This window comes from Salmo salar, chromosome 06 (genome assembly GCF_965601325.2).
Source record: "Salmo salar chromosome 06, fSalSal1, whole genome shotgun sequence".
Lineage (NCBI taxonomy): Eukaryota > Metazoa > Chordata > Actinopteri > Salmoniformes > Salmonidae > Salmo > Salmo salar.
The window spans coordinates 29,020,060-29,047,723 of NC_138296.1; the positions used below are offsets into that span (position 1 = coordinate 29,020,060).

At 40.3% G+C, this 27,664-nt stretch overlaps 1 protein-coding gene across 1 annotated transcript; it reads right to left on the reverse strand.

Annotated features, from left to right (window-relative positions):
• Window positions 1–414: 414 nt before the first annotated feature.
• On the reverse strand, window positions 415–27,664 carry LOC106606814 (Ig heavy chain Mem5-like). The gene is made up of 7 exons (XM_082976142.1): window positions 27,575–27,664; window positions 27,157–27,467; window positions 2,658–2,712; window positions 1,066–1,366; window positions 943–989; window positions 596–880; window positions 415–467 (listed from the first exon to the last, which is right to left on the reverse strand). Exons 1-7 carry the CDS (start codon window positions 27,624–27,626, stop codon window positions 415–417), a joined length of 1,104 nt encoding a protein of 367 aa, XP_082832268.1. The 5' UTR covers window positions 27,627–27,664.

The window sequence follows — 27,664 nt, forward strand, 5'->3', positions numbered from 1 at the left end:
ACCTTGGCACCGGATCACCGCTGCTACCGAGTGGCTATAGTGGCTAACGCCCCATGCCCTGAAGCTAGCACCAGGTAGCCGTGAGCCAAGCGCATCCCCCGGCTAGCAAACTAAATTACTACATCTACAATACCTTTTTCGCCATCTGGCTTGGATCCTTTGTCGACACGGCGCCCCGCCACACCACCACGACTGGTCTGCCGACGAATACTCCATCCACTGTGCCTCCAACCGGCCTCCGTCGGACGTTGGAGCAGACGCTTCTACTAGCCCCGGGCTACTAACTTTAAGCGCCGTGTCACCCGCGTGCTAGCGTAGTAGTGTCTACTCCGCGGCCTCCATGTTCCATCTACCGCTGCCCCCCTGGACCCTATGATCACTTGGCTACATAGCTGATGCCTGCTGAACTGTCCATTAATCACGGTACTCTCTCACACGCGGTGGGTTCAGAGTCACCGTCAGTGGTTCTGAAAAGGGAGAGAAGCAATGGGAAAGAAAGTATGACATGTTACTGATGAGGAACTACACTAAATAATAGAGATCCTGTATGTGAGCATGACATCAATTGTAGTACAGTCTACTCCTATATATAGACCTGTTTTGGAGATCGTCTTGTTGATGGTTTGTTCCTGGTGCTGCACCACACAGCTGTACTTGACCTTGTTGTTCCAGTCAGTGTTGATGACCTTCAGCAGACTGCTGCCTGAGTAGAGGCCTGACGGCTGTTTGACTAGAGTAGGGGTCTGGCCCTCCACCTCCATGTCATTCTTCTTCCAGGTGACAGTGACTGTGTTGGAGGTGAAATCTTCAATCATACACATCAGGTACTGGGTGGTGCCAATGGGCGCCGACAGCAAAGACACTGTTGGAGACTTTGGGACTGAGTAGCGGGAGGTAAAAAAAAATTATGCACGTTAGTTTAACCGCTTATTGAAATAATACTGATATTTTCAAAGACATCCACGGTAAAAACCTTATATTCAGGTTTTCTAAACAGAAATAGTTTACACCACAAACATTAAAATGCAATCTAAAGAAAAAAACAGTATAATGACCACATCTTACCTGTTTTTTTTGATGACTGCTGTCTTTCCACCTCCAGGATGTTCCACAGAACACCTGAAAGACTTTGACTTTTCCCAGTCATTCTTAGACACGCGGACCTGACTGACTCCGATGTAGGCTCCCCCGCTCTGAACCGAAGGGTACTGGACAAAGTCTGTCAGCGGACTCTCGCTGGCGTCTGTCCATTTGAAGGTGATTGAGGAAGGCGAAAAGCCGGTAGCGACACAACCGATGCTGTAGATGTCGTTAGAAGGGGTTCCACAGCTCATAAGAGGGAATAGGGAAGAGGGGGCTGTGGTTGCTGCAAGAAAGAAAGAAAGGTAACACTTTATTTGAATGTACAAAAATGACCAGGTAACTACTAGAAATTACCATGGTCATTACACAATTATAACCTGAGAACTACTATAAGGCACCATTTAGTTCCATGTCGTTGGTTGTCTTGTATTCTTTGAGGTATAACTACCACTACGTTTCTAGTTTTATTAGTGTACAGGATACAAATGCTATACACCATCTAACAAAATGCTTACTTGCAGGTTCCTTCTCAACAATGCAACAACAATAAGAAATAATACAATATAAGAATATGAACAAAGTAACTGGCTCAGTAGAATAGAATAAACACTTTAGAAAAGGATTATGCCAGTAAGGCACAATTAAATACACATTAACACATTAAATTGCAGACACATTTACCAGTAAAAACAAAACTGTAAAATATAACATACTGTTTCTCTAATCAAACCTTTTAAATAAATGATTTATATGGATTAAGGTGATGCCAATTTATAGGCTAGATTAACTCTTATTATTATACCTATAATCCGTTTATGTGTTAGACTCCCATATGAATAGCCTACATTTTCATTTTCACATGGTAATTTCTGACCTAAAGCAAAGCCTACATAATCAACTAATTAAACATGAATCGCAAAAAGTGAAAGATGTATGTGGACAGATGAACAAACAATATACTGCCTTACCTAGGTGTGCTACACTAACAACATTATCCAAGTAATAATGTCTACTTTTCTCCATAAAACAATGATTTATCTACAAACTACAACAACTCGATTGCATGAAAGAAACATACATACAATGGCTTACCTGATGATACTGTGACCAGTGTCCCTTTCCCCCAATAGTCAAAGTATCCATACACAATGTTACAGAGGCATATGCCAAGCAATACAAAAACCACCCTCTTCACAACAATCTGTTTCAACTCATCATAATAACTTCATCACTGAACCAAAGTAATTTGGTTTGTAAAGAAAAAGGTCTAAATAGATACTACATTATACGACATACTACACTCTTGGTCAACAAGATGGATCATTTTCTCTTAGACTTTAGGAAACAAACGTCTGCTTTATTCTACAACAGCAGAACCTAGAAATTGAGGAACTATTTGACTTTCAAGGAAATAAGAAAATTGAGGCAAAACATTTCTTTAGCGGACTATGAACAGGTCTATTCAATGACATTTTGCATCTGAAAAATGCATTTGACAAAATGTTATTCCTACACACAAAATAGAATGGGAAAATTAAACATTTGATGGAAATAATACATTTTGCTTTGCTTACCTGTTGAGACGGTGACTTGTGTCCCTTTACCCCAGTAGTCAAAAGCATCACAGTGCTATGTCTCCATTCAATGCCTGTACAAAAACACTGCACCTAAATAGGTTGCTTTAGTCCTGATACTGAATCCAACAAACATGAAAATAAGTGCAATATCACAATATGATCAAACACTTGATTTCTTGAGGACATATGTTGTGAATTCAGTTTTCTATACCTTTTAAAATCTGATGCTCAGGTCCATGTCATGACATCACTCCATCAAAACATACTTTTTGAAAATGTAAAAAAAAGTACAATGGGGTTATATCAACATCAGACGGTCATTTGAAGAATACTGTATGGTTTCTTCATATTGTCCCAATCCCCAGGCAAATATAATGCAGGTTTTGTCTCCGAGGTTTTTGTACAGCCTCATTTCACTGTGTCCCCAAACCCCATATCACAGTGATATACTCCAGCACAAAAACACCTCCTTCACATCTCCATAGGGATTCCATTTGACTCTGTCTGCTCTCAGTGAGGTATAAGAAACATAAAACCATGCATAATACAATATAATATAACAATACTAAAGATTCTTACAGTATCATATTCATCTATGATTTGGTGGATTAATCTTAATTGTTTGGTATTATTGTTTCTGACTAAAGGTTTATCCATTGTCAGTTTGTAACAGTTGTTTCCACATTTTTTGATTTATGTTGCAGTATAAAACCAAATATCATGGCTATGGCCAAAATCATGTTTATGGTGATATTTCATTTGGTTTATATTGGTACCAATGTCCTGGGGGGTGATTATTTGACCTGGTCAGTGTTGATGTGACCATACAGGAGCAAAGGGGTCTTTGTATGGCGTAATATCACTGTGGCTCTCAAAGAACCCCAAATATAACTGTATAGTCACAGTGATACACACCATAACAAAAACCTCCCACCAGTACCACACAGGATAGCAACACATTCAGATGGTATGTGGATAGGTAGTAATACACATATCTATTATCTCTTTAAATATTTAAAAATATTTTAACTATCAGTTAACTGTTTTGTGAAGTAGTATATATTAATACACCATTTATTTATTTATTCTTTAGAATTAGAATATTTTACCTACATCCTGCAGGTACAATGCTTTATAAATATTAAACATGTATGAGACGTTCTTATAATAAGCCTTTCTAATAAGGTTTATCATGTTTTCATTTCAACTCACTCAAAAAAGTGTTATTTAGTCAGCATTAGAATGAATGGTTTAATCTTTAATAATTGTTATTTTGTCAGAATCATTATGAATGGTTTAACCTTTAATAGTTGTTATTTAGTCAGCATCATTATGAATGGTTTAACCTTTAATAGTTTTTATTTTGTCAGCATCATTATGAATGGTTTAACCTTTAATAGTTGTTTTTTAGTCAGTATCACTATGAATGGTTTAACCTTTAATAGCTGCTTTCAGTCAGCATCATTATGAATGGTTTGACCTTTATTAATAAATTATATTTAGTCAGCATCATGAATTGTTTAACCTTTAGTAGCTGTTATTTAGTCAGCATCATTATGAATGGTTTAACCTTTAATAGTTGTTATTTAGTCAGCATCATTATGAATGGTTTAACCTTTAATAGTTATTATTTAGTCAGCATCATTATTAATGGTTTAACCTTTAATAGTTGTTATTTAGTCAGCATTATTATGAATGGTTTAACATTTAATAGTTATTATTTAGTCAGCATCATTATTAATGGTTTAACCTTTAGTAGTTGTTATTTAGTCAGCATCATTACGAATGGTTTAACCTTTAATAGCTGTTATTTAGTCAGTAGCATTATGAATGATTTAACCTTTTTGTTTAATACCAGGTGCTCCAGCACCTTCGTTGCAATTGGACGTTCATCATTTCTATCACTAAAATAACAAAGAAAAACTTTAACTTAATTTAAAAATCTGCTTTTAAACTTATTATAAACATTAAAGAACTGTGAATTTACATGTACATGTCTGATATTCATGCTTAAAATATGATTGCAGAAACATTTATTAATTATATTAATTATGTACAGTAAAAAGCTTTTCAGACAGTTTAACTCAAATTCTCAGGTGGTGTCCATTTTGACTATGACAATATGACCTGGGTCATCCTGAGGGAACGATGGTTTCATGTGACAGAAATCTTTGTTGTTTTTGTACAGTACCACACTGTGTGCCATTATATCTGACACAGTCATACACTGCTGTGTCTTCAATTAGCCTTCTCTGTCCTTCTAAAGTCACTGTGTTGTAGGAATCATCTTTGGAGATGCTGAACCTGCTTTTCAAAGAATCCTTGCAGTTTCCATCTGAGTCACCGATCCATTCCATAGCTTTATCTACAGGATGTCCAATCCAGTCTGTGGTATAGCTGTCATCACTGATAGAATACCCAGAGACCTTACAGGTGATGCTCAAAGATTCTCCAGGTTTTACAACCATTGAGATTGGCTGGGTGAGTTCCGGGTCAACAATACCACACACACCTCTGGAGGCAAATCAAAAATATACAGTTTGATTATGTTATTGTAATATTTATTCAAAACATCGAATATTATGTTTTGTTTTCAAACTCCTAATCCCTTGAAGGAACTCACAGGAGGCAGCTGCCAGCAGCAGCAGCAGCAGAGATGCAGGGAACATAGTTTGTGAGAAAGCTTAACTGATGGGAACAAAACTTATTTCCTCCAACTAAGTGAAAGAGAGACAGAATCTTTTATATACAGAGAGCGAAATGTATTTGCATAGAAGTCAAAGATTTAGGATTAAAGGGGAAGTACAGTGAATAAATCACTAGTTTCACAGTGACATGTTGAGTAGAACAATAATTTATCATAATAAAACAATTATCTGTAATAGGATGCAATGACCTGCATTATGAATGGTTCTGTTCTGCTGGTTGTTTACAGTATATTACAGTATATACTTGGCCCATTACTCTTTTTAGTTAACAGCAAAAGTCTGCTATCAGTCTCATCTACTGAACAAAAATATTAACACAACATGCAAAAATGTCAAAGATATTACTGAGATACATTTCATATAAGTAAATCAGTCAAATGAAGTAAATGAATTAGAGGAGGCTATAACTGGAAGCGGAATCCAAGTCCGACGTCACCATCAAAACAAGAAAACTCATGGGCCAGCTGAGGCATAGGAGCCCGACGAGCTGGCTGAAGCATGACGTGGGATGGGAACCTGCCGAGCCAACCGGGACAAGGAAACCTCTCGAGTCAGCTAGGGCATGACAGCCCTAGGATGCCTCCTTTCCAACAAGTCAGTTCCTCAAATTTCTGCCCTGCTAGAGCTGCCCACGGGTCAATTGTAAGTACTGTTAAGTGTAAACATCTAGGAGCAACAACGGCTCAGCTGTAAAGTGATAGGCCACACAAGCTCAGCGAATATAAGTATATATGAACTCTGAGGGATCTGAATTTACATCATGATCTCATGGGAAGGGGCTAATAACTCTGAGCTCAGGGGTCAAACTGTGACTCATTGGTAGGGCCAGGGATTTTCGTTGATAACATGAAATGTCAAGTGACACGGACAAACTCTGTCCTCATGTCATAACCAGGGCCTAGAGTTTTTCCTGCTCATGTCACGGAGGTTGGTAAAACGGCAGGAAATCTTCAAGAATGATTTTCTAAATATATATAGAAATTCTTCACCTTTGGGGTTAATTAACTGTAAATGTCAGATAAGGGATTAATCTATCAAGGACAGTCACCTTGTTATACAGGAATGAACACAGCTATGAAGGCCTGTATCCGATTCCTATTTACTTTCTCTCTCCTAAGGGAAATGTGAACCTTTTGTTAATGTACAAGCAGTTATGTAGTTTTGGTTCTCAAGAGAATATTATGCTTCAGTAGATGTTTTTCTGCTGTACGGATGCTACACTGCCCTCTGTTGACTCTGCTGCCAGTTCGATTCTCTGAGGGGATTTTGTACAGCTTCTCCACTCACTCACACCACTGTGTCTCTCTTGCACAGTAATACACAGCAGAGTCATCTGCTCTCAGACCAGATAGCTTCAGATACACCATGCTGTTAGAATTGTCTCTGGTGACTTCTATCCGTCCTTCAACACTTTTTGCATATGCAGTTCCACTAGCATCACTCCATGTAATGCCTATATATTCAAGTGCTCTTCCTGCAGGTTGATGTATCCAGGCCATGTTGTAGCTACTAAAGGTAAAGCCAGATCCCTAACAGGAGAGGCTGAGAGGTTCTGCAGGCTTTTTCAGGACTGGACTGGAGGGAATGTCCTCCAGACTCTGACTATACACCCCTAATAGAGAAAAGAGAATGAAGACAATAGATCACTAATATGTTAACTCAATGGATATTATAATTATCTCTTTACGTAAAATACTTTGTTCCAATATATTGCTAGATTATTGAGTACATACTACAGAGGCCCAGGAGGAGGTGTAGTTTGCCTCATCTTTTCTGAAAAGTTTTGAATCCGACCTACTGCCCTTTGACACAACCTTTCATCACTGTTATCCTCTTTCTCTATCTGTTCAATAAATTCACCAATGACATGATGACAGTTATTGTTGATTTCATGATAAATTGACAACTCATCCAAATGTAAATCAAAACTAGACATTGAACTGACATCTGTGCCCAGTGGCAAAGTTCTGAAAAAAAACACTGAATCAATCCCACACTATATATTTGTGAATAACATTTTAATACATTTTAGTAGTGACGGTATTCCGTTATACCTACCAAAGCGAGAATTTATTAAATATTTTACTATATTACAAGTATACTAAAGTATACTTAAATATACTGGATATTCTACATTCTTGTACAGTACCAGTAAAAATGTTGGGACACACCTACTCATTCAAGGGTTTTTCTTTATTTGTACTATTTTCTATGTTGTACAATAATAGTGAAGACATCAACAACTATGAAATAATGCATATGGAGTAATGTAGTAACCAAAAAAACTAACTTTGCCTTGATGACAGCTATGCACACTCTTGGAATTGTATTAACCAGCTTCACCTGGAATGCTTTTCCAACAGTCTTGAAGGAGTTCCCACATATGCTGAGCACTTGTTGGCTGCTTTTACTTCACTCTGCGGTCCAACTCATCACAAACCATCTCAATTGGGTTGAGATCGGGTGATTGTGGAGGCCAGGTCATCTGATGCAGCACTCCAACACTCTCCTTCTTGGTAAAATAGCCCTTACACAGCCTGGAGGTGTGTTGGGTCATTGTCCTGTTGAAAAACAAATGATAGTCTGACTAAGCACAAACCAGATGAGATGGCGTATCGCTGCGTAATATTGTGGTAGCCATGCTTGTTAAGGGTGCCTTGAATTCTAAATAAATCACTGACAGGGTCACCCGCAAAGCACCCCCACACCATCACACCTCCTCCTCCATGCTTCACAATGGGAACCACACATGTGGAGATCATCTGTTCACCTACTCTGCATCTAGCAGTTGGAACATAAATTGCAAATTTGGAGTCATCAGACCAAAGGACAGATTTCCACCGGTCTAATGTCCTTTGCTCATGTTTCTTGGCCCAAGCAAGTTTCTTATTGGTGTCCTTCAGTAGTGGTTTCTTTTCAGAAATTATTCATGCAGTGTCCTCTGAACAGTTGATGTTGATGTGTCTGTTTTTCTGTGAAGCATTTATTTGGGCTGAAATCTGAGGTGCAGTTAACTCTAATGAACTTATCCTCTGCAGCAGAGGTAACTCTGTGTCTTCTTTTCCTGTGGCGATCCTCATGAGACCCAGTTTCATCATACCGCTTGATGGTTTTTGCGACTGTACTTGAAGAAACTTTCAAAGTTCTTGACATTTTCCGTATTGACTGACCCTCATGTCTTAAAATAATGATGGACAGTCATTTATCTTTGCTTATTTGAGCTGTTCTTGCCATAATATGGACTTGGTCTTTTACCAAATAGAGCTATCTTCTGTATACCACCCCTACCATGTCACAACACAACTGACTGACTCAAAGGCATTAACAAAGAGAGAAAGACTTGTTCATTGAAATGCATTCCAGGTGACTACCTTGTTAAGCTGATTGAGAGAATTCCAATAGTGTGCAAAGCTGTCATCAAGGCAAAGGGTGGCTACTTTGAAGAATCTAAAATATAAAATATAATTTGATTTGTCTAGCACTTTTTTGGCTGCTACTTGATTCCGTATGTGTTATTTTATAGTTTAATGGCTTCACTATTATTCTACAATGTGGAAAATAGTACAAATTAAGAAAAACCCTTGAATGAGTAGGTGTGTCCAAACTTTTGACTGGTACTGTATATCTTAATTATACTATAAATATACAATCATTACACTTTAACACACTTATTAAAAGTGTACTTAAATTCATCATTTTTTCATTCACTATCACTAGTCAAACACACTCACTGTAATTTAGTATATTCATTCAAATACACTTGGAGTTGCTTTTTTGTTGAAGCATTGTTTAAGTTTTTTTCTTGAAACTCTGTTTGTTAGTGATCAAGTACACAGTAAGTATAGTTTCAGTACCAATAATAAGTATGGAAGTACTTCTGGAATTCCTATTCAGAAGAGAGTAGAGAAAGTTGACAATGATAAGGGAACGTGCACAACCATGGAACATGCTTCCCGAGAGTGTACTTTTTCATAAGTCAAGAATATATACTTAAATGTACTTTTTTGAAAGTACACTTAACATGTACACAAAATATATTTCAAGTATACTTTCAAAAACGAATTCATTATTTATTTTTTGCATATTACCCAGCATTCTTTTTCTGCATCTGAAGTTTTGATTTATGATATGATAATGTAACTAATACTCAAATCAAATCAAAATCAAATCCAATTTTAATAGTAACACGTGCCGAATACGTAGACATTACAGTGAAATGCTTACTTACGAGCCCCTAACCAACAATGCAGTTAAAAAAAAATATGAATCAGAATAAGAAATAAATGTAACAAGTAATTAAAGAGCAGCAGTAAAATAACAATAGCGAGACTTTATACAGGGGGGCACCGGTACAGAGTCAATGTACTGGGTCACCGGTTAGTTTAGGTAATATGTACATGTAGGTAGAGTTATTAAAGAGACTATGCATAGATGATAATAACAGAGAGTAGCAGCGGTATAAAAGAGGGGGGCATTGCAAATATTCTGGGAAGCAATTTGATTAGATGTTTTGGAGACTTATGGCTTGGGAGAAGAAGTTATTGAGAAGCCTCTTGGACCTAGACTTGGCGCTCCTGTACTGCTTGCCGTGCGGTAGCAGAGAGAACAGTCTATGACTGGGGTGGCTGGAGTCTTTGACAATTTTTAGGGTCTTCCTCTGACACTGCCTGGTATAGAGGTCCTGGATGACAGGAAGCTTGGCCCCAGTGATGTACTGGGGCCAAGGTGTGGTGTCAGGAAAATAACCTCACACTCAACGTCAACAAACCAAAGGAGATGATCGTGGACTTCAGCAAACAGCAGAGGGAGCACCCCCTATCTACATCGACCGGACAGTAGTGGAGAAGGTGGAACGTTTGTTTAAGTTCCTCGTCGTACACATCACGGACAAACTGAAATGGACCACTCCACAACAGCGCCTCTTCAACCTCAGGAGGCTGAAGAAATTTGGCTTGTCACCAAAAACACTCACAAACTTTTACAGATGCACAATCGAGAGCATCCTGTTGGGCTGTATCACCGCCTGGTACGGAAACTGCTCCGCCCACAACCTTAAGGCTCTCCAGAGGGTAGTGAGTTCTGCACATTTAAGTTTGCTTACCTGTTGAGACAGTGACTTGTGTCCCTTTACCCCAGTAGTCAAAGCATCGCAATGCTGTCTCCATTCACTGCCTGTACAAAAACCCTGCACTTCAATAGGCAGCTTTAAAGTCATGATTCTGAATCCAACAGATTAAAATATAATGCAATATCGTAATACTATCATACACCTGATTCCTTAAGGACAGATGTTGTGAGTTCAGTTTTCTATACCTTTTAAAAACTGATGCTCTTGTCCATGTCATGACATCACCATCAAACATACTTTTTGAAAATGTAAAACTATTTAAAATGGGGTGATATCAATATCAGATGATAATTTTAAGAATATTGGATGGTTTCTCCCTATTGGCCCAATCTTCAGGCAGATATAATGCAGGTTTTTTCTCCAAGGTTTTTGTACAGCCTCATTTCACTGTGCCCCCACCCCATATCACAGTGAAATACCCCAGCACAAAATGCCTCCTTCACATATCCATAGTGTCATGACTGTCCTGATCAGGTCAGGTTACAGGAGACCACAATCCTACAGGGTCTCTCTCAACCCCCAACAGAGGAGGAGAGATCTAGGGGTATGAGGATGTGGGGGTTTTATGACCCCTCACACCCATGATAAATCCTAGGACACAGAGAAATTCATGTGTCCTCACTATGGAGAACTGGCCTCAGAACATTAAACATGCAATAAAGGGACTTTGGAACAATGGTTTCCGTCAGCCACAATGGTGGTCATGACGAGAGATGGAATATGAAAATGTATGTAATTTTTGTTTTATTATTAAAGGTTAACAGATGACGTTATTATGAAAACATTGTACCTTTAAGAGTTTTCCCAGTATATGCCTGATGTTTATACATTGTACGTTGTGTGGAAAATATCCAAATCAAAGAGAATGTTTTGGTAAAGATGAGATGTGAAGTTAGTGTGTAAAATTGGATTTGAGAAAAATCTAGGTCTTGTCCCTTAACTTGGTAAGCCCAGAGAACAGCCCTAAAGGCGGTTACGCCCACTTCTGACCCGAGGGTATAAAACATGTGACTGAAGAATGAACTGTAGACTAAAGTGACCCTAGGCTGCAGCCAAGGTCTGAATGGTCAACGAACCCCAAAACGCAACACAAAGTTTGAAGACAAAGAAATACTTTTCTACCCAAGCTACGGATGAGTAGCTGTGTCTAAGCGGGTGAATTCAAGCCGAACCACCTAGCCTCCACTCTTCATCGAATCGTGGTATCTACGCTGTCACATTCCTACGCTGTAAGCTCTGAGCTACAGAGCTGTCTGTCCTCAGAAGCCCCCTTTCAAAGCAAGGACGAGGAATCAGACCACTAAGCCAAAAGGGACACTGACATCGTGAGGACAACCAAAGAGTTGCGTCGGAGCAGTGCATCCTTGAGAAACCTAAACGAGCCACGCGGGACGCCCCATCTGAGACCTCCAACACGTAATTACATCATTATATTCTGACCCATAAGAGCGGCAGTTCGGGGCAAGGCTAGGTTTAAATAAGCATAGCTGACAAATGCACCCAAATGTTTATTTCTCTCGTGTCCTTTCTTTGTTTCTCTCTCTTTTAAATCCCCATTTTGGGTAACATGCGCCATAGTGTGTTGGCCTGTTATACTAAGTCCTAATCAATAGCCTAGACTGTGGTTTGTTTATGTGTATCTTTTATCATCATTTTAGCTTGCTAGTAAATAAATAATCAACTAAGATTGGTGTGGTAAACTCATTCCCGGATTATGCGACGTTCAGAAATGAGACAAGAGAAAATTGATTAATTAAGCGACTGTTGTAAAATTGATATTCTGATATTCTTTGAGTTAATTTGGGAAATAGAAACTCAATAAAATGAATTTTCCCATGGTGCCCCAGGTTAATGAGTTAATAATTGCTTGATTCATTGCTTGATTCATTTAAATCACACAATTATACACCGTTAATCATTCGATGAGCAACAGTCGTCACATTAACTAATACAACGTCACGACAATAGGGATTCCATATGACTCTGTCTGTTCTCAGTTATAAAAAACATACAACAATGGCTAAAACTATGGAATGTAGCATTACTACAGATTCTTACAGTATTATATTCTCTGAGTTGGTGGATTACTCTTCAATGTTTGTGATTATTGTCTGTGACAAAAGGTGTATGCATAGTCAGTTTGTAACAGTTGTTTGCAAATATATGGATTTATGTCACAGTATAAAACCCAATAACATGGCCAAAATCATGTTTATGGGGAGGTTTCATTAGGTTTACATTGGTACCATTGTCCTGGGGTGTGATTATTTCACCTGTTCAGTGTTGATGTGTCCATACAGGAGCAACGGGGTTTTTGTACGGCGTAATATCACTGTGACCCCCATATAGTCACAGTGATACACACCATAACAAAAACCTCCCACCAGTACCACACACCTGCTCTATGAGGATAGCAACACATTCAGATGGTTGTGGATAGGTGATCATACACATTTTACCATCAGTTAACTGTTTTGTAAAGTAGTATACATTATTACATCATTTATTTATTCTTTAGAATTAGAACATTTTACCAAAATCCTACAGGTACAATGCTTTATAAATGTTACAAACATGTATGAACCTTTCTTATAATACGTTTTATGTTCTCATTTCAACTCACTCAAAATAATTGTTATTTATTCAGCATTAGTATGAATGGTTTAACCTTTATTAATAGTTGTTATTTAGTCAGCATCATTATGAATAGTTTAACCTTTAATAGTTGTTATTTAGTCAACATCATTATGAATGGTTTAACCTTTAATAGTTGTTATTTAGTCAACATCATTATGAATGGTTTAACCTTTAATAGTTGTTATTTAGTCAACATCATTATGAATGGTTTAACCTTTAATAGTTGGTATTTAGTCAACATCATTATGAATGGTTTAACCTTTAATAGTTGTTATTTAGTCAACATCATTATGAATGGTTTAACCTTTAATAGTTGTTATTTAGTCAACATCATTATGAATGGTTTAACCTTTAATAGTTGTTATTTAGTCAACATCATTATGAATGGTTTAACCTTTAATAGTTGTTATTTAGTCAACATCATTATGAATGGTTTAACCTTTAATAGTTGGTATTTAGTCAGCATCATTATGAATGGTTTAACCTTTAATAGTTGTTATTTAGTCAGCATCATTATGAATGGTTTAACCTTTAATAGTTGTTATTTAGTCAGCATCATTATGAATGGTTTAACCTTTAATAGTTGGTATTTAGTCAGCATCATTATGAATGGTTTAACCTTTCTTTTTAATACTAGGTGCTCCAGCCCTTTGGTGCATTTGGATGCTCATCATTTCTATCACTAAAATAACAAAGAACATTTTTATCTTTTAATTGAAAAATATGCTATTAAACTTATTATGAGCATTAAACAACTGTGAATTTACATGTACATGTCTAATATTCGTGCTTAAAATATGATTGCAGAAACATTTATTAATTATATTCATTATGTATAAAGCTTTTCAGACAGTTTATCTCAAATTCCCAGAATGTGTCCATTTTGACTGTGACAATATGACCTGGGTCATCCTTAGGGAACGATGGTTTCATGAGACAGACATCTTTGTTGTTTTTGTACAGGTCATGCTTTGCTTCACACCACTGTGTGTCATTATATCTGACACAGTAATACAGTGCTGTGTCTTCAGTTAGACTTCTCTGCTCTTCTACAATGACTATTTTGTTGGAATCATCTTTGGAGATGCTGAACCTGCTTTTTAAAGAATCCTTGCAGTTTCTATCGGAGTCACGAATCATTCCATAGCTTTATCTACAGGATGTCCAATCCAGTCTGTGGTATAGCTGTCATCACTGATAGAATACCCAGAGACCTTACAGGTGATGCTCAAAGATTCTCCAGGTTTTACAACCATTGAGCTTGGCTGGGTGAGTTCCGGGTCAACAATGCCACACACACCTGGGGAGGCAAATCAAAATATACAGTTTGATTATGTTATTGTAATAATTTTCTAAACACGGAATATTATGTTTTGTTTTCAAACTCCTAATCCCTTGAAGGAACTCACAGGAGGCAGCTGCCAGCAGCAGCAGCAGAGATGCAGGGAACAAGGTTTGTGAGGAAGCTGAAATGATGGGAACAATACTTATTTACTCCAACTGAGTGAAAGAGAGACAGACTCCTTTTTATATACAGAGAGGGAAATGTATTTGCATAGAAGTCAAAGATTTAGGATTAAAGGGGAAGTACAGTGAATAAATCACTAGTTTCACAGTGACATGTTGAGTAGAACAATCATTTATCATAATAAAACAATTATCTGTAATAGGATGCATTGACCTGCATTTTGAATGGTTCTGTTCTACTGGTTGTTTACAGTATATTACAGTATATACTTGGCCCATTACTCTTTTTAGCTAACGAAAGTCTGCTATCAGTCTCATCTACTGAACAAAAATATTAACACAACATGCAACAATTTCAAATATTTTACTGAGATATATTTCATATAATTAAATCAGTCAAATTAAATAAATGAATTAGAGGAGGCTGGAACTGGAACACACAGTCGTACATGTCAATCCAGAACATCCAAAACATGTTCATTGGGTGACATGTCTGACGAGTATTCAGGCCATGGAAGAAATGGGACATTTTCTGCTTCCAGGACTTGTGTAGAGATCTTTGAGACATGGGGCTGTGCATTATCATGCTGAAACTTGAGGCGGATGAATGGCACGACAATGGGCCTTATGAACTCGTCACGGTATCTCTGTGTATTAACATTTTCATCGATAAAATGCAATTGTGTTCGTTGTCCGTAGATTATGCCTGCCCATATCATAACCCACCGCCACCATGGGGCACTCTGTTCACAACGTTGACATCAACAAACCGCTCACCCACACGACGCCATACATGTAGTCTGCGGTTGTGAGGCCGGTTGGACGTACTGCCAAGTTCTCTAAATTGACATGGGATGCGGGTTTATGGTAGAGAAATTAACATTAAATTATCTGGCAACAGCTCTGATGGGCATTCCTGCAGTCTGCATGCCAATTATACACTCCCTCAAACTTGAGACATCTGTGTCATTGTGTTGTGTGACAAAACTGCACATTTTAGAGTGGCCTTTCATTGTCTCCAGCACAAGGTGCACCTGTGTAATGACTATACTGTTTAATCAGCTTCTTGATATGCCGAACCTGTCAGGTAAATGGATTATCTTGGCAAAGGAGAAATGCTCACTAACAGGGATGTAAACAAATTTGGGCACAAAATTTGAGATAAATAAGCCGTTTGCGCATATGGAGAATTTCTGGGATCATTTATTTCAGCTCAATGAATATTGGACTAATACTCTACATGTTGCGGTTTTTATTTTTCTTCATTGTATATTTCAGTATACTCAATGAGGACATTCATTTACACCTACCAGTAATTAAAACTCTGAATTGGATTAGGATCATATACAGGCGAATGTACATAAGTTGTCTTGAAAAAGAAATAAAGCGGAACCATTTCAGAAGGGAAACCAGAGTGTGGTGGCATCAGCTTTTTGCTTCAGCAGATATTGCACCAATTGGATTCACACTCTAATTACATGAGGTCTATTTAAGTTTACCAATTATACACATGCTTCCTATATGTCAGATGTCAACACTCCCATGCGATGGTATCTCTTGCTGCCGTCCTGCTGTAACTAGCTGTTACTCGCTATGCTTGCTGTTTCTGATATCCCACCACCACCCCAGCACAGGATGACAATCTATTGGGATTTATACAATAAACTTGTTCCATACTTGTTCCATTACTCTTTAACATGAATGATCTGCATAACTTCTTGGTATGGCAACAGCACCACCCTAGATCGCATGGTGCTACATGGGGGGTGCGGACAGCCCAGTACATCACTGGGCCCGAACCCCATGCCGTCCAGAACCTCTGTGAAAATAAGGCCCGGAAATAAATTGTTGAAAGCTCCAGCCACCGAAGCCGTATATTGTTCTCTCTGCTTCCGCTTGGCAAGCAGTAACGATGCATCAAGTCTGACACTAACAGGCTCCTGAACAGCTTCTATCCCCAAGCCATAAGATTGCTAAATAGCTGGAGCTAACAGAATGGCTAGAGCATCCCTGCACATTGTAAATATGGTCTTGGAACTGACTGTATATACGGTAGCTTCTCTTCTTTCCCGTGTTCTTCATATTTCTTATTTTTATTTCTTGTGTGTTTTTGTTCTAACCTATGTTGTGTTTTGTGCTACATTGATAAATGATTACTTCTTTGATGGGTTTGGAGCTTGCAAGAAAGGCACTGTGCTACACCCTCCCTCCCCAACCCACCTATCCTGGAGGTGGCTCAGGTGCGGGACGTGGACCTCGCTCCACCTTCGGCGTCGCCCACTTCGGTGGCGCCGATAGCTGCGCTGGGCAGACGGGCCACTTGGTCTGACCCTGGCAGACGGACCACTCTGGCTGGACCGGAGGACAGGCGGGCCACTCGGGTTGGGCCGGAGGACAGGCGGGCCACTCGGGCTGGCCCGGAGGACAGGCGGGCCACTCGGGCTGGGCCGGAGGACAGGCGGGCCACTTGGGCTGGGCCGGAGGACAGGCGGGCCACTCGGGCTGGGCCGGAGGACAGGCGGGCCACTCGGGCTGGGCCGGAGGACAGGCGGGCCACTCGGGCTGGGCCGGAGGACAGACGGGGCACCCTGGCAGATCCGGGTAGGCGGGCCACTCTGGCAGATCCGGGCAGTCGGGTCACTCTGGCAGACCCGGGCAGTTGGGCCACTCTGGCAGACCCGGAGGACAGGCGGGCACCCTGGCAGATCCGGGCAGGCGGGCCGCTCTGGCAGCTCCGGGCAGTCGGGCCGCTCTGGCAGCTCCGGGCAGTCGGGCGGCTCTGGCAGCTCAGGGCAGTCGGGCGGCTCTGGCGACTCATGACTGGCGGGCGGCTCTGGCGACTCATGACTGGCGGGCGGCTCTGGCGACTCATGACTGGCAGGCGGCTCTGGCGACTCATGACTGGCGGGCGGCTCTGGCGACTCATGACTGGCGGGCGGCTCTGGCGACTCTTGACTGGCGGGCGGCTCTGGCGACTCTTGACTGGCGGGCGGCTCTGGCGACTCTTGACTGGCGGGCGGCTCTGGCGACTCTTGACTGGCGGGCGGCTCTGGCGACTCTTGACTGGCGGGCAGCTCTGGCGGCTCTTGACTGGTGGGCAGCTCTGGCGACTCTTGACTGGCGGGCAGCTCTGGCGACTCTTGACTGGCGGGCAGCTCTGGCGACTCTTGACTGGCGGGCAGCTCTGGCGACTCTTGACTGGCGGGCAGCTCTGGCGACTCTTGACTGGCGGGCAGCTCTGGCGACTCTTGACTGGCGAGGCTGGGCTGACGCACTAGACGCCTGATGCGTGGGGCTGGTACCGGACGTGCCAGCCTGGAGACACGCACCACCATGCTAGTGCGTGTAGCGGGAAACACCGGACAGTAGAGGCGCACTGGCGGTCTTAAGCGCAGGGTTGGCATCACCCCTTCAGGCTCAATGCTTACTTCACCCTGGCACATGCGGGGCGCTGGTACTGTGCCTACCGGCCTGAAAATCCCAGGCCTCACCACAGCCCCAACCCCAAAGCATGGGACCTGTCCAGTCTGTCTCTGCCCTACAAGGGTACGGGGAGCTGGCCTGGGGCTCCAATCTCGCCCCGCCAAACAGCCCTTGTGCCCCCCCAAAAAAAATTATTGGGGCTGCCTCTCGGGTTCCCTTAACTCCCTTAACTTGTCCTCCCAGAATCTTCGCTCCTCCTGCCAAGTCCATCCATCCACGCTGTTCTCCTGTGGCTCCCTCCTCTTCCGCTGCTTGGTCCTTTTGTGGTGGGTAGTTCTGTAACAACTGTCTTCAGGAATGGACCAAGGCGCAGCGGGAATGTGGATACTCATAGTTTTTTAATAAACACAAGTAAAGCATCCACAGGGAAAAATAATAAACTCTACTCACGATGACAGGAACAGTTTTGCAGGCACACAACACGCAGTGCAAAAACAACTACCCACAACCCCAAAGAAAAACACACACTCCTATATAGGACTCCCAATCAAAGGCAACTCAACACACCTGCCTTCAATTGGGAGTCCAATCACCAACACAACACTTAACACACAAAACCCTGCCACATCCTGACCAAAACTAACACAATTACGCCCTCTGCTGGTCAGGACGTGACAACATCTGGTTTCACGCAAATAAGTTCCCCAAATTGAAAGACAAATGAATGGTTTTAGCTGCCTGATTATTAATTTGACAGATTGACTGCATATATTATTACAACTGTTTTGGGCTTATTTGCCATTGTCAAATGACAATGAATGGCTATAAAGTTTTCATGAGGATATTCATACAGTAATCTTGACAGGTTGTCAGGTTTATTTTATGCTTTTCAAGTGATTTTATAAAAATAGTTGGGTTATAATTTACAGTATGATGTGTCTACTCCATCCTATAGTGTTGGTGGGGCCATGGGATTGATGTTAACAGAGACTGGAGATGAGGGTTTTGTACAGCTGCTTCACCAGCTCCAGTCACTGTGTCTGTCCAGCACAATAATAAACATCAGAGTCCTCTGCTTTCAGAATCTTAGCCTCTAAGAACTGTGTGTTTATGGAGACGATCTCACTCAGGATTAACCAGCCTTTCAGGGAGTCTGAGTAGGTAGCAGAGTTTGAACCAGAGTTAATTATACCAATCCACTCCAGTCTTTTTCCTGATTTCTGCCTCATCCAGTGCATATAATAGTCTGTAATTGTAAAATCAGATGCTTTACATAATAATTTAACAGTGTCTCCAGGTCTTTTCACCTGGGAAGACTGATCCAACCTGATATCACAACATTTGTTTTTATTTATTTGTATTTAACCTTTAACTGAAACTGAAAAAAGTGCAGATTCACAAAATCAGCCTTGGTGCATTGGATTGAACATGTTTCAATTAACAAAACTTGGTTACTGTGCTAATCTTGAGATTTGAACAACAAACACCTGCAAAACAAAAACATTTTAATTTTCAGTTGAAGATGTGGCATTTACACTAATATTGAGTTTAACCATGATACTCAGACATTCTTCAGTCACCATGTAGTGTTTTACTTACTGTGTATGGACATCACCATGACAACTAAACTCCAGAGGTTCATTAGTTCCATTGTTCAGTATTAGTTAGTGCAGGGCTCACTGTAATGTTTTACTTACTGTATATGGACATCACCATGACTAATAAACTCCAGACAGTCCTCATTGTTCAGTATTAGTTAGTGCAGGGCTCATTGTAATGTTTAACTTACTGTATATGACTACTAAACTCCAGACAGTCCTAATTTTTCAGTGATAGTCAGGTTAGTGCAGGACTTGTTGTAATGTCAGGTCAAGCTGGCTATAATGAAAATTCCAGAGCTGAGTGTCTGATTATAAAGAGATGAAGGGGGGAGAGACGTTGCATAGACCGCCCTCTAGAGATATAAATGGAGACTGGGATAGAGATATTTTCTGCTCTACTCCTTGGTTCCCTCCCACCCCTCAATCTTTCATTCTTCTCTCTGTTTTTCAGATTTTTCAAACGCGATGTTCACACTAGATGTGTGTTTTGTCTTTTTATACAATGCTGAAGAGCTAAGAAACAAGAATCTTTCCCTATGTGGGACAATACAATTAGCATTGAATTATATGTATCTCTTACTGCTCATCCCCTCTTGGGAATCTATTGTGGAGTTCCCCAGGGATCTATAATTGGTTCATTACTGGATTTAGTTGGAATGTATTTCTGTATGATGATCACATTAATATAATTCTGTCCAATAAAGATGCTCAAAACATAATAGCTAATATGGAATTTGAATTGCATAAAATGTACTTCTGTGTTAATGTAAATAGTGTGCTTTTCACTGTTTATAATGTGTGTGGATGTTTTCTGTGGATAACATTGATATCAGTGGACAGTGTGTTTTCACTACTGTTGAGCAGTGTGTTTGTTTAAAGAACAGAAGTGCCTCATTGCCTCTCATACTGTGATCAGTGTTGATCAGTTTTTGTACGGTGCCTCAGCCTCCTGTGTCACTGTGTCTCTGGTACAATAATACACTGCAGATTCGTCTGTCTTCAGGCTTTTCACCTCTAAGTACAGCTGGTTTTTGGAATTGTCTTTGGTGATGGTGAACTGGCCCTGGATGGACTGGGCAAATATGGTCCCAGTGCCACTGTTAATGTGCCTATTCCACTCTAGTCCATTTCTAACGTATCAAACGCAGATAGTTTAGAGAAAGTCCAGAGACAGGACAGTGTCACTGACTCTCCAGATCTGTTCACCACTTGCTCAGAAGACATGAGTGACTGCCCCTGAAGAGAGTTTAGATGACTGTGACCCTCCAGCCAAGTAGCAATAGCTCCTCTCCTGTCTCCTACACTGGACAGAAATAACTCCAGTTAACTCAGGTGCACAGACTGGGAGTGGTTGTCGTGACTGAGGTAGAGGGTCCATGGAGGACAGTTATGTCAGACTCCAATGAAATGGGGGGAGACCTTGGGTCTATGTGAACAGACACACATTTATCTCTTCATGGTCCCTTAGCATTAGTGGTCTAAATTCTATGTCTCCTGGCACTGTTGAGAAAAGTTTTGGTGAAGACTCAAGGTGTACATGTAATAGTAACGTAGACAGTTATTGTGCCAAAGTATCAATAAGACGTTTTATTTTATAGAGCAGTTCATTGATTGATATTATTGATATTATTATTTTGAATAACGAATGGCCATATCTTGCACTTGTGCTTGATTGACATGCATATTCAGTTTTAGTACAGGTCCTCCTGTCCTGGTTTGTATCACTGTGGTTGTTGAGCACAATAACACACAGCTGTGTCTTCAGTCTGCAGACTCCGTCCTGTTAAAGTTATTGTACTGCTGGATCTGTCTCTGGTGACACTGAACTGGTTTTTCAGCGTATCACTATAATATAAAATGTAACTTGTTTCAGGAAGCTAGGGTATATCGCGTCACTTCTTCACAGGAGAGGCATTTGAACATTTTTTTTGACAGAAATACCTTCTGGAACATGTACACTTTCATGTGCCTTAATAACAAAATTGTATGCCATCTGTAAATATGCCATCTGTAAATATGAATACATTTGTTAAATTACTAGCATAGTTGGTTTAGCCACAGAAAAATGCAGGAACTTTCCCGCTAGCCATGATTGGCTGAGATAACGGATGGGCCAGACATGCCGAGAGATGAGTTCGGCTTGGTCTGCCATGTAACATGAGCTGTGTTGGCAACCCTTTCTAATGCAGCTTTTTTATTTAAAGATATCACATAGTAGAACTGCAAAGGTGTGTGGAGGACCGAGTTTTGAAATCAGTGGAATTCCCGGTGGAATTAGAGTATGATAGCTAAGGAGATGGAGAAAATTCTGGCGTTTGACTGCAAATATGCATAGGGAGTCAAAAAGAGAACACACAGAAGTCTGTTGTATAAAACACCTGTCTTACATCTTCCAACTAAGGGCAACCATGGCATCCGTGACAGACAGGGAGAAGCGTCCATCCATGTATACGGGTAAAATGGATCTAGCTAACTACATTTTCAGATATTATACGTTTCTTATTTTGTCAGAAAGTTGTTTTCATTTCAAGTTAAAGCGTACTGTTAGTTAGCTAGCTAGGTTAGCTGCCTGGCTCGCTAGCTAACGTTACGTGTATGATCTGTGCAGTAATATTATTTGTATCTCAGAGCCATTTGCATTGCTAGTTATAGCCTAATGTTAGCTAGCTTGCTAACATTGAACCTGGTTGGGCAGCTACCTGCAGATTCATGCAGGGTAGTAACGTTATGAATTGGGATTATGGTTGAGTGTTTAGCTAACTAGCTAGCTAGCTACATGTCTAAACAAAAGACTCCACTACGCAAGTAACCATTTCCCTAAACCTTCTGTATCCTGTGCATGTAACAAATAAACTGAGATTGTATTTGATCTAGTATGTGTTCACCAGCGACGGTAATGTGAAGAACATAACCTGCACCAAAGTATAATTAGGATATAACGTTAGGCCAACGAGAGAGTGTCCAACTGTCAATATACGTAGTATAAACCAGCCGTCAGTCTTAATCTTCATTTGTTTAGTACATGGCCTCACATGTGAATCCTTAGAGAGATCTTCTTCTTCTTCCATGGTCGAATGGTGTTCGCAACAATTAGATGTGCATTCCGCCACCTACTGAGCGGTTGGATAATAAGGATCCCAAAAAGAAAAACATTTGGGTAAAAAAGACAAAAGATATCATACAAACAGGAGGCTCAGAAGCCTCCTGGGAGGGTGGGACATTTCCTAGCAACAATAGCCGTTATAGTGCTTCGGCCGTGAAGTCTTGGAGACCCAAAAACTTATCGGCTGCAGATATGATAATATCCAGCTTCTTGGGCTTCTTAGACACTTGTGCTGTACAATTAATCACTGTGGCTATAAATGCAACAAAAATCCACCTTCTTCACTATCGACATGGGTACTGATTCCACATTTGGACCATTGGGGGGATACAAAAGGCCTCCCTCCAGATTGTAAGGCATTATTGTGAAAATGTGGATCAAATCAAATCACATTTTATTGGTCACATACACATGGTTAACAGATGTTAATGCGAGTGTAGAGAAATGCTTGTACTTCTAGTTCCGACAGTGCAGTACTGTCTAACAAGTAATCTAGCAAATTCACAACAACTACCTTATTCACACAAATGTAAAGGGATGGAACAAGAATATGTACATATAAATATATGGATGAGCGATGGCCGTGCGGCATAGGCAAGATGCAATAGATGGTATAAAATACAGTATATACATATGAGATGAGTAATGTAGGATATGTAAATATTATTAAAGTGGCAGTAATTAAAGTGACTAGTGATACCTTTATTAACCTGTTAGGGCTAGGGGGCAGTATTGACACGGCTGGATAAAAAACGTACCCGATTTAATCTGGTTACTACTCCTGCCCAGTAACTAGAATATGCATATAATTATTGGCTTTGGATAGAAAACACTCCAAAGTTTCTAAAACTGTTTGTATGGTGTCTGTGAGTATAACAGAACTCAAATGGCAGGTCAAAACCTGAGAAGATTCTGTACAGGAAGTACCCTGTCTGACCATTTCTTGGCCTTCTTTGTCATCTCTATCCAAAACAAAGGATCTCTGCTGTTACGTGACACTTCCTACGGCTCCCATAGGCTCTCAGAAGGTGGCAAAAAGCTGAATCGTGGCTTTGCAGGCTCTGGCTGAAAAAAGTAGCGCATTTGGGTAGTGGCTGGTTACAGTACTGTGAGACTCAGGCGCGTGCCCACGTCGACCGAATGCTTTGTTTTCTTTCCTTTGTTTACCTAAACGCAGATTCCCGGTCGGAATATTATCGCTTTTTTACGAGAAAAATGGCATAAAAATTGATTTTAAACAGCGGTTGACATGCTTCGAAGTACGGTAATGGAATATTTAGAATTTTTTTGTCACGAATTGCGCCATGCTCGTGACCCTTATTTACACTTCGGATAGTGTCTTGAACGCATGAACAAAACGCCGCTATTTGGATATAACGTTGTATTATTTTGGACCAAACCAACATTTGTTATTGAAGTAGAAGTCCTGGGAGTGCATTCTGACGAAGAACAGCAAAAGTAATAACATTTTTCTAATAGTAAATCTGACTTTGGTGAGTGCTAAACTTGTTGGGTGTCTAAATAGCTAGCCCTGTGATGCCGGGCTATCTACTCAGAATATTGCAAAATGTGCTTTCACCGAAAAGCTATTTTAAAATCGGACATAGCGACTGCATATAGGAGTTCTGTATCTATAATTCTTAAAATAATTGTTATGTTTTTTGTGAACGTTTATCGTGAGTAATTTAGTAAATTCACCGGAAGTGTTCGGTGGGAATGCTAGTCACATGCTAGTCACATGCTAATGTAAAAATCTGGTTTTTGATATAAATATGAACTTGATTGAACAAAACATGCATGTATTGTATAACATAATGTCCTAGGTGTGTCATCTGATGAAGATCATCAAAGGTTAGTGCTGCATTTAGCTGTGGTTTGGGTTTATGTGACATTATATGCTAGCTTGAAAAATGGGTGTCTGATTATTTCTGGCTGGGTACTCTGCTGACATAATCTAATGTTTTGCTTTCGTTGTAAAGCCTTTTTGAAATCGGACAGTGTGGTTAGATAAAGGAGAGTCTTGTCTTTAAAATGCTGTGAAATAGTCATATGTTTGAAAAATGGAAGTTTTTGTATTTTTGATGAATTTGTAATTCGCGCCACGCCTATCATTGGATATTGGATTAGGTGTTCCGCTAGCGGAATGTCTAGATGTAAGTGGTTAAACGAGCAGTGTGTCAAAAAGCACTGCTTCTTGGCGGGGTCGTGTTTCAGAGGATGCATGGCTCTCGACCTTCGCCTCTCCCGAGGCCGTACGCCAGTTGCAGCGATGGGTCAACACTGTAAATAACAACTATTTGCGGACATTATGCATGTTTTGTTCAATCAAGTTCATATTTATATCGAAAACCAGCTTTTTACATTAGCATGTGACGTTCAGAACTAGCATACCCCCACAAACCTCCGGTGAATTTACTAAATTACTCACGATAAACGTTCACAAAAAAACATAACAATTATTTTAAGAATTATAGATACAGAACTCCTTTGTGCAATCGAGGTGTCCGATTTTAAAATAGCTTTTCGGTGAAAGCACATTTTGCAATATTCTGAGTAGATAGCCCAGCCATCACGGCTAGCTATTTAGACACCCACCAAGTTTAGCCCTGACCAAACTCCGATTTGCTATTAGAAAAGTTTGATTAAATTTGGTGTTCTTCGTCAGAATGCAATCCCAGGACTGCTACTTCAATAACAGATGTTGGTTTGGTCCAAAATAATCCATTGTTATATCCAAATAGCGGTGTTTTGTTCGTGCGTTCAAGACACTATCCGAAGTGTAAATAAGGGTCACGAGCATGGCGCATTTCGTGACAAAAAAATTCTAAATATTCCATTACCGTACTTCGAATCATGTCAACCGCTGTTTAAAATCAATTTTTATGCCATTTTTCTCGTAAAAAAGCGATAATATTCCGACCGGGAAAGCGTGTATACGTACAAAGAGAGAGAAAATAAAAGCATGGGATCCCCTCGTGCACGAGCCTGAGTTTCATAGTGCTGTGACTGGCCACTATCCAAACGCGCTACTTTTTTTCAGCCAGAGCCTGCAAAGCCACGATTCAGCTTGTTGCCGCCTTCTGAGAGCCCATGGGAGCCGTAGGAAGTGTCAGGTAACAGCAGAGATCCCCTGTAATGGATAGAGATAATCAAGAAGGGCAAGAAATGGTCAGACAGGGTACTTCCTGTACAGAATCTTCTCAGGTTTTGGCCTGACAAAAGAGTTCTGTTATACTCACAGACACCATTCAAACAGTTTTAGAAACTTTAGGGTGTTTCCTATCCAAAGCCAATAATTATATGCATATTCTAGTTTCTGGGCAGTAGTAATAACCAGATTAAATCGGGTACGTTTTTTATCCGGCCGTGTAAATACTGCCCCCTACCCCCAACAGGTTAAACCATTCATAATTATTATGAATGAATCTGTTCTGCTCATTGTTTACAGTATGTTATCATAATTATTATTATAATGCTTTGGAGAACTACACAAAAGTCACAGATGGTGAGAATCGAACTATTGGTGTCCCCAAAGATACAGTATATAATGGCCTATTACTCTTTTTAGTTAACAGTAAAAGTCTGCTATCAAAATTCCTCTTGTATATTTCATTATACTCAATGAGGACATGAATTAATACCTACCAGCAATTCAAACTCTTAATTGGATTAGGATGATATACAGGTGAATGTAATGAAGATGATGTTTACTGATCAAAATAGCCAGAGGAGTGGATTAAGCTGCCTTAACCTTGATGAAGAATGATATGCTTTGAAATGAACTTGGAATTTATGCTGGATTCTCTGTTTATTGTCTGTCTCACGTCCCATTTGACTCTGCCAGTGAGAGAAGTGCTTGATCAGTTGTTGTACAGCGCTGCAGCCTCCTGTGTCACTGTGTCTCTGGCACAATAATAAACAGCAGAGTCTTCAGTCTTCAGACTGTGTCATGCTAATGTCTCTGGAGATGATGAACCGACCCTGAACAGACTGGGGATAGAAAGTGCTTCCGCTGTCATGGGTAATAGTTGCAACCCACTCCAATCCTTTCCCAGGAGCCTGTCTGGTCCAAGCCATCCAGTAGCTATTCATGTCTAAATCAGAGGCTGTACAGGTCAGTTTGTGTGGTTCTTCTGTATTTTTAACTACTGGTCCACACTCAGTCAGTGTCTGACCCTGAACACCTGTTGATGAAAAGAGAGCATTTCAAACTTGAAGAAAGACTGGGCAAGATATCGGATTTTTGTGTAGTTTGAATGTTAGAGGCTGGAGTCTTTTATTGTGTAGTGCTTTGTGATATTGCTGTATTCTTTACAGTAATGCTACTCAGTATTATTATGTTGTGACACAAAGAGAGGAAGTAGTACACCAGTTAGCCATGTTGTTAGAGGGGTTTTTTGTACAGCTGCTTCACCAGCTTCAGTCAGTGTGTCTGTCGAGCACAATAATAAACAGCAGAGTCCTCTGAACTCAGACTCTTGGCCTCTAAGAACTGGGTGCTTGTGGACACGTCCTCAGTCAGAATGAACTGGCCTTTCAGGGATTCTGAGTAGTCTGGAGCATCTGTTGAACCAGAGTCAATACCCCCAATCCACTCCAGAGCTTTGCCTGGTTTCTGCCTTATCCAGTGAATGTAGTAGCTTGTCATATCAAACCCAGAGATTTTACATGACAATTTAAACGTGTCTCCAGGTCTTTTCACCTGAGAAGGAGACTGATCCATCTCATCACAGCAAACACCTGCAAAACAATAATGTTGACACTCAGTTGAAGATCTGATATTTACATACATGTTGAGTTTAACCATGATACTCATACATTCTTCAGTCATGTAATGCTTTACTTACTGTGTATGGACATCACCATGACAACTAAACTCCAGACAGTCAGAAACTCCATTGTTCAGTATTTGTTAGTACAGGACTTGTAATGTCAGT